Source organism: Protobothrops mucrosquamatus, unplaced genomic scaffold (assembly GCF_001527695.2).
Source record: "Protobothrops mucrosquamatus isolate PMUCROS unplaced genomic scaffold, P.Mucros_1.0 scaffold397, whole genome shotgun sequence".
Classification (NCBI taxonomy): domain Eukaryota; kingdom Metazoa; phylum Chordata; class Lepidosauria; order Squamata; family Viperidae; genus Protobothrops; species Protobothrops mucrosquamatus.
The window spans coordinates 419,518-428,200 of NW_015386728.1; the positions used below are offsets into that span (position 1 = coordinate 419,518).

General features: G+C 47.2%; 1 protein-coding gene across 1 annotated transcript in view; it reads left to right on the plus strand.

The window, feature by feature from the left end:
• ACAP3 (ArfGAP with coiled-coil, ankyrin repeat and PH domains 3) overlaps positions 1–8,683 on the plus strand; it is a 46,865-nt gene that overhangs the window by 19,531 nt on the left and 18,651 nt on the right. Inside the window, exons 9-13 of the mRNA XM_015816050.1 lie at positions 5,749–5,861; positions 6,578–6,629; positions 6,858–6,958; positions 7,698–7,809; positions 8,104–8,338. Coding sequence (XP_015671536.1) covers positions 5,749–5,861; positions 6,578–6,629; positions 6,858–6,958; positions 7,698–7,809; positions 8,104–8,338 — 613 coding nt within the window. The remainder of the gene's footprint in view (positions 1–5,748; positions 5,862–6,577; positions 6,630–6,857; positions 6,959–7,697; positions 7,810–8,103; positions 8,339–8,683) is intronic.

Genomic DNA, 8,683 nt, shown 5'->3' on the forward strand with positions numbered 1-8,683 from the left:
CACGCTTATTATTATTATTTTTAACGGTTTAGGCACTGCCTGCCCTCTCTCTCTGCCTTTGCTGCTCTCCCCACTTCCATCCAGAGGCGACAGCTGTATGGAAATGAGCTCATGCACTAAGCTGATTGATGCTGAAAGGGAAGCCGTGGGCCCTGGGGGGAGGGGGGGGAGAGGACCAAGGGGGGGGGGGAGACGGGCAGGTGGTCCTCAAGCCAGCTCTGCACTTGGGCTCACTCTCCCACGTCTCTTGCGCTGACAGGACCCAGCGGGCCAGTCTTCGAGCCAGGAGGAGGAGGAGGGGGGGAATAATAAAAACAACGTAGGAGAGATTTCCAGCAGGCAGCGTGTGTGTCGAGGGTGGGTGGACAGGAGAAGACACCCATGTAGAATTACCCGTTTGGCGCGTGACTGCTGGTACGCTTGGAAGAGCTCCGCCACGCAGCGCAACAGGGGCATCATGAAGATTTTTGGAAGACTGGAGTACTTTCTGGTAAGGGAAGAGAGTGTGTGGGGAGGGGGCTTTCCCCATCAGAATGGGGGGGGAGGGAGGGGAAACAGCATCTCTTGGAGTTTGGAGGAGGCTGGGAAAGGACCGGCTCCCCTCCAGCTGGAGGTGCAAAAACAGCAGACCGTAGGACTTGATTTGGGATAGAAGGGGCATTAATGCGATGGGGTTGGTTGGGTCCCCCCCCTCCCTTTATAAATTGATGGCACGGGGGCTTGGAAAGCACACCTTGAGTACGTCAGAAAGCAGATGTGGGCCCTTGCTGAGGTCCCTCTGGTCGAGGGAGCGAGAGCATCTTTCTCAACCTTTGATGCCCTAACGCTTGGGCTGAGCTGGCACGCGGGACGGAGACCTAGTCCCACCAAACCAAGGTTTCTTCTGAATGCCAGCTTTGCTCGCCGGGGCCCTGGGCCTCTCCAGTTCCCCACGTTGGATGGTAGCTGGTCTGCCTCCCGATCCCGGCAGGAGGAGAAACAAAAGGATGGTGTGTTATGTCCTTGTTGCTGCCTCTAAGATAGCCTGGCTGAACAGCTACGATTGGGAGGGGGGAGTGAGTGAGGGGGAGCTTTGGCTCATATTGTCCCAAAGGTGCTTTTTTTTTTCCAAAAAACAACTGGACTTTCTTGTTGTTGTTTGTTTTTTTTCTTTGGAAATGTTTCGCTTCTCATTTGAGAAATTCTGGTGGGGAATTTTGCAAGGGGAAAAAAAACACACACACACAGAAAAAGCAGAAAGGCCAATTGCCTTTTGCAAAAAAAAAAAAAAAAAAGCAACTTTGGGACAACCGTGATCTGTACGATTGAGAATCTCCTTAGACGTTTGGCTTATGTGGTCTTGATCGCATCAAGGGGGCCAGAGGTGACTTTATTTCAAGAATAAAAATGAAGTGCTAATGCCTCTTTTCCCAGGATAGGGCTGGTGGGGAAGGAAAAACTGGGTCCTGTGCTATCTCCAAATCCCTTCTTTGCAATCCTAACACAGAAAACTTAATGAATCAGACAATATTTCTCCATTGCCAGAAATCTATGCTTTTGTTTGGTTTTATTCTCTCCTTTATCTTTGACCAATAGAGATCCTGTCCTTGAGAGTGAAATTGGAATAAAGGGCTGAAACTCTGGCAGGGTGGAAGGAGGAACCAGAGGGGGGAAAAAAATCATGTGTTTCCATGCTATTGCTTGAGGGGAAAACAGTTTCCTGACTTTCCTCCTTAAATTTTGCATCATCTCCATCCTCTGATCCCTCTTAGAATTTGCTGTCTCTTTGTGGTGGCATCTGATGTTTCCATAGAAACAATTGTCCAATATTGTTGGGGGGGGGAAACCCTTCTCTATGCAAGACTGTTATATAAATTCAAATCAAACAGGAAAGGCACTGGAAACGGGGAATGGGATGCTTAGTGCCTGTGATTTAATGACATAGTAGGAAAAAAGGACTCACAAAAGGAGCTCTTAACACAATTCTCGAGGGTGCAGTTTTATGGCACCTATCGTGGTTGATCTTGCCTTTCCATTTTTTGCAGTGGACAGTCCCTGTCTTCCTGACAGATCAAGCTTGGTTTTTTTTCTTTTCAGCTCCCCAAAATAGTTTTACATTCCTTGCTTGCCTGAGTAATAAAACAGTTTGTGGGTGTGTGGGAAAAACACAGATTTTTCTTACAAGGAGGGGTAAGCCACAAGCTACAACTTCAGCCCTTCTTGGGTCTCTTGGTCGCCAATGGATCAAGTTTAGGCAGAGATTTTCTGCCCAGACCTTGTGGCTGTTTTCTCCATCCTATTCAGTGGTGCTGCTGATATTAATTTATTACTTGTCTGTTGCATTTGTGGGATGGGGGGGGGCAGGATTGGAAGCCCCCTCTGGTGCTCTAGAAAATTGCTTTGATGTATATTTTTGCCAGTCAAGAGGAGGAAACGAAGGAAGTAGCCTATGTGTCAGTTCCAGTGATTAAAAAAAACAACAACCACAAGGTTGAATCAAACAGAGCCCTTTAAACCAATGTGGACACTTTGTAAGGATGGGCCGGTGTGTTTTTAACCTCCGAATCAAACTGGGTTTGATTTGCAATTTGGTTCAAATTAGAGATAGAAAAGGGATTTTGTCCGTGGTCTAAAATTCACAAAAGCAGCCGACGGCTCTCGGTGGCTTTTTAAGTAAGCGGATACATTTTCAGAAAAAGCTCGGTTACGCTGCATCGCTCTACCTGTAAGTTGTGTGCATGGCAGCAGCCACCGATGGGCTCAGGCTGTCACTGTTTGTGAGGCTCTCGCAGGGCTGTGCAAAATCTGGGAGCGGGGGGCCTCGCTGGCTGTCACTCTACATCAGCGTCATCCAGGCCGAACGACGTGGGGCATATCTCAGTGTCTGCAGCATTTCTTTCCTTATTTTTCTTGGTGCCTTTATTGAAGCCAGAGGGGGAAAAAGAAGAATGGCATAAAGGAGCGAGCAATTACGTTTCTAGTGTATGAAAACACTCACATAAAATATTAAACCGGGAATTATAAATAGGCCCTTATATAATGTAAGATTTCAAAGGGGAAGAGGGAGGAAGGAAGGAAGGAAGGAAGGAAGGAAGGAAGGAAGGAAGGAAGGAAGGAAGGAAGGAAGGAAGGAAGGAAGGAAGGAAGGAAGGAAGGAAGGAAGGAAGGAAGGAAGGAAGAATTGGACCAAGACTATTTTTAGCAGTACGCTGTTGCAAATGAAATACAGATTTGTCCTTCAAATATTAATTTTACATATAAGTCGTCTTCTCCCACCGAACCTGTATTTGTTGATACCTTGATAAATTCCAAATATTGGAGATACTGCGAAGAGGAATATAAGTGTCATTGACAAGCTGTGATCATTCAAGTTAACAATCCTTAGAATAGAACAGAGCTGGAAAAGACCTGGCAGGTCATCTAGTCCCGATCTCCTTGCTTGAACAGGAGATCCCACAGTCCCATTTCAGACAAATGGCTACCCCAGTCTCTTTTTAACAGCCTTCCGTGATGGAACACCACCTCCACCACTTCTGAAGGCAAGCTATTCCACTGGTTGATCGGCCTCACCGTCAGGAAATTTCTCCTTAGTTCTAGATTGCTTCTCTCCTTGGTTAGTTTCCATCCGTTGTTTCTCGTCCTGCCTTTTGGCGCTTTGGAAAATGAACTCAAAAGGCTGAGCTTACTTATTTATTTATCTGTTTGTTTCTTTGTTTGCCGAACATTCAAATCACAAACGCTTAAACTTGGATCGACTGCTGAGAAAGGAAAACTCAGTTTTCAATGTTCTGGGTTTGGTTTGGTTTTGTCTTCTAAATGGCTGCAGCCAGGGCGCAAAAGCAGTCATTTTCCATGCGCACAGGGAGACCGATTCCAGAGAAGTCAGAGCTTGGTCCAAATGCCAGGAGGCCCCCAGCGTCCCTCGCCAGCATTATAGGGGGCACCGGTCATATTGCTTTTATTCTCTTTCATGTGACATGAGCCGGAGCGAGCCAGCTTTATGGTTTGCGGGGGTGTGCGTGCGTGCGTGTGGTGCGATGCACTCATCCTAAGAAGAGAGGATGGTTTGTTGCCTAGCAACTGTGCATGCCGGAGGCCGTGCTGCTCCCAATGAGCAAAAAGCTTCCAAGCTAATGGTTCTTGCCTTGCCTTGCAACTTTCTATCGCTTTGGCCTGCGTTTTTATTCTCTTTTCGTTATGAAACGGGCGGCAAATAAATTCAATAAATAAACAAACAAACATCTCGAAGGAAGAGAAGGAGCCCTGCAACAGAAAGGAGGCAAGAACGGATGCAACCAGGAGTGAAGTCCTCGACGTACGGCAGTTCATCTAGGGACCCTTTGAAGTGTTACAGTGGCACTGAAAAAAGCGACTTATGCCACTGTAACACTTCAAAAGGGTCACTAAATGAACTGTCGTACGTCGAGGACTTCACTCCTGGTTGCATCCGTTCTTGCCTCCTTTCTGTTGCAGGGCTCCTTCTCTTCCTTCGAGATGTTTTACACGTTTGCAACCATTGCAGCGTCTCCCGTCGTCACGTGATCAAAATTCAGGTGCTCGGCGCCTGGTTTCACAGTTACGACGGTCGCACTGGGGATCCCCTTTTGCGGCCCCCCGACGGGGAAGCCAGATTCACTTAACAGCCGTGTGACTAACTGAACTGTGGGAAGAGAGGTTGTAAAATGGAACAAAGCTTAACTTAACAACTGTCTCGCTTAGCCGCAGAAAGTGGTGGCTGTAAGTTGAGGACTTCCTGATAAAGGAAGATTTAATTTGGAGGACTAAGGCTTTGAGATGCAGGCTTGCAAACATGCCAGACTGGGGTTCCCAGAACGAGAGGGGGGCGGAATCGTACACCCAAGAAAGAGATCTGTGTTTTGAACAGCATACAACTGAGCAGGGTTTCCATGTTGCCATTATTGTGTCTCAAATAAATCACATTTGGTTGGCTACCCACACCAGGCAAGGCCATACATTGTGGTTTTCAAATCTGGGGTGGCTGGATTCACTCAACACATCGACCCTAAACATGCATATATATTTGCTTGTTCTCGGTTTATTTATAGATGGTTTGCTTTTTCAGGCACTGTTTTGAGGGGGGGGGGAAGTAGGACAGACATCTTGCATGTCAAATAAAAATAAACCAAGCCAGACAAGCCACAATGTGGCTTAGAAGGAACCGAGAAGCCCTCCGCTGGCTTTCCAATTTGCACATCTGGACGGCTCGTGGCCTCGCTAGGATTTATTGAAACAAACCCACATGTAATTAGATCAACGTGTTTTTTTTTAAGGGAAGGGGCATCCGAGCCGTTTTGTAAAAAAGGCATTGTGATAGAGAGTCATGCTGAAGACTTTTTGCAAAATGAGTTGAGGCTGGGATTTTCCTGGGATTTTTTTTTTCCCCTCCACCATCGTTCAATTGTGTTAGACTTATTGTAGGACCATGGCTACCATTTTTGCATTTTTTTTCCCCATCTGGCCCTTGGTTCTCAGCAGTTGTGGTTGGGGTTCCAGTTTCCTCACTAATCCAAAACCAAACAAATCCAGTGATGGCTTAGCATAATGGATGAACACGGCCAAAGGATTGCAGCCTGCTTCCTTCATGGGCTGGGTGAACGTTCCTCCAGATTACGGCTACGATCCTACTTACTTGCTCAAATCAAGACGACCTTCGTAGCATAAAGACATTTAGGATCGCTTTGTTGTTATCAGTCAATCCCAACCTTGGCTCCTGTCTTTTCCCCTCCTCCTTGTTCTTTGGGCCTTCAGGATTTCTCTTACGATGAATCCAAGGTGGAATTCAACGTTGATGCTCCCAACGGAGTAGTGATGGAAGGATACCTCTTCAAGAGAGCAAGCAATGCCTTCAAGACCTGGAATCGGTGAGCCATTGTGAAGAGGCCGTGAAACGGGTGCATTGGGGGCGGTTGGGGATGTTTAGAACCAGGGACGGGAAGAACCAAGTTCAAATCAGCCCCCTTTGTTATGAACTAGCCCATTTCCTTTCCCTGCCCATCCATACTCTTCACTCTTCTCCACCCTAGTTCCCCTCAGATGGTCGCTGTGGAGTTGCTAGAAATTGCCACCTCATCACTTGTACAGGTGTCAACCTTATGAGATAGTCCACATAGGAAGCAAACCCAGAAGTACTAGCTCTGACGTTATTGTGAGGGTATATTAACAGAACTTTGCAAGTCTGAAAGTATATTTCTTCCCCCGTCACCTTTACGGTTGAAGAAACTAGGTCCCTTCTGAGATATTTACCATACCCCGTTCTTTCGGCTGGCTCATCTGATTATTGTCTAGTCTGTGGTTCTTCCTCCTGTCCTCCACCTACCATGACATCAGGACACTAGGTTGTGGAAGGCCGTGTGAAATTGATGTGACAACTGTTTGTCAAAGCCAATACTCGACTGCAGCTGCCTCTGAAAGCTTTTTAGTTGTCGTTTTCAGAATCTATTCCAAGTCTACATTTAGTCTGAAAGGCAGGAGGATGGTCACCGTCCTCTTTCAAGCTGTTTTTGTTCTTCGTTCATTTCTCTTCCTCCTCCTCCTCCTCCTCCTCCTCCTCCTCCTCGCTACTCATTTCTCTTTGCAGGAGATGGTTCTCCATACAAAATAGCCAGCTGGTCTACCAGAAGAAGCTAAAGGTTAGTCCCTTACTTTCAGTGACCTGGTTAACTGAGCTGGTTGGTGCACAAGACTTAAAAACTCTATTGTATCTAGGAGGGGAAGAGATGCGTGCATCCCACGTTTTGACTCAAACAGAAGCCATCACAAAAATGGACACGATTTCAGTGTCTACTACTACTGTCTTTAGCAATAGGAAATCCGGTTGCAGGGAGTCTTACACGGATGTGTTGTTCTTCCCTTTCCAGGATGTACTCACGGTGGTTGTGGAAGACCTCCGGCTTTGCACAGTCAAGCCTTGCGAGGACATAGAACGGAGGTTTTGTTTTGAAGTGGTCTCTCCCACCAAGTAAGTAACGTGTTCCTGAGAAGAGAGGGGGAAAAAAAATCCATGTCTCATTTGGGTCATCACGTCAACCGCAATCTTGAAAAGAGGCGAAGGAAGGAGAAGGGAAGGGGAGATGGAGATTAAACATCACAGTTTTGTGAGACATGTGGTCAGAATTTTTGGGGGAGAATGAATTACTTGGGCCAGCTCTAGGTTAGATGAAAGGTCAAGTAGCCAAGTCAGACATCTGGGGCTACGGGAGAGAAGAAGAATTTCTGCTTGTCCATCCGTCTGTTCGTCCGTCCGTCCGTCCATACATCTGCTTTTTCTGTTTCACAACATCTAAACAAGAAACCGTGTCTCTGACTTTAAAAAAGCCCTGAGGTTCCTCTACCTATGTTGATTCCATCATTACATAAGGACCCACACGACTGTCAATTTGTTAGAAGGATGCCTTTAGAATCCAGTGGCTTCTCCCTTATTCTATCTGGCTTTGGTTGTTACAACAAGTCACGGTTTGTTCAACCACGACTTGTTGACCGAGCCATAATAGGATAACTTCACGCACTGCTCCAAATCCCAGTTTTGGAGGGGCATTAACGGACGTGGGCATTAACCATCATCAAGAACTGCTGGGTTAACTAAAGTGACCGCGTTCGCCTCCAAATTTGCTGCTGCTGTGCCAAGCGGAAGTAATCGATAAATAAAGGGGAAATTAATATCTTCCGGTGTCAAAAGGGATTCTGTTTTCCCGCTGCAGGAGCTGCATGTTACAAGCCGATTCAGAGAAGCTGCGCCAAGCGTGGATCCAGGCGGTCCAAGCCAGCATAGCCTCCGCCTATCGAGAGAGCCCCGATAGCTGCTTCATTGAAGTGAGTAGAACCGGCAACCAGAAAAGGCTGTAGGACAGGTGCAGGATTCGCACAGGTGCAGGATTCGTCATAAGACATACTCATAAGATCTTCACGGAAATTAGAAAACAGATACGAGACATCCTTTTTCTGTCAGAACGACGGGAGGCGTTTGTATCCGATCAGCTTCCAAGATTATCCTTGAAAATGTTACCAAAATATATTTGGCTATATTAAGAGAAATCAAAAAAAGCAAAAGGGACGCTTGATATGGTCGCTCGGTGTTTCAATCGTTGCCTTTTCTCTTAACTCCAGAAATTGGACCGAACAGCTTCCCCTTCAACCAGCAGTATAGACTCCGCCTCCGATTCCCGGGACCGAAGTGGGAAAGGGGAAACTATCCTGCAGAGGGTGCAGAGTATCTCGGGCAACGACCAGTGTTGTGACTGCGGGCAAGCCGATCCCCGGTGGGCGAGCATCAACTTGGGCATCTTACTATGCATTGAATGTTCAGGGATACACAGGTACCGTCCGCTGAAGGGAATAACTGGTAGCTCAGGGTTCAGCTGTGGGGTCCTTGGTGCTCTCTGAGCTTGGTGGTTTTGTTGCAGACGTTTCATTACCCAACTAGGTTACCTCATCAGTGCTAGAAGGGAGGGGGTGTGGGAGAAGGAGGAGGAGGATCACCATGGGGTCCTTGGTGCTCTCTGAGCTTGGTGGTTTTCTTGCAGACGTTTCATTACCCAACTAGGTTACCTCATCAGTGCTAGAAGGGAGGGGGTGTGGGAGGGGGAGGAGGAGGAGGAGGAAGATGAAGAGGAGGAGGAAGATCACCATGGGGTCCTTGGTGCTCTCTGAGCTTGGTGGTTTTGTTGCAGACGTTTCATTACCCAAC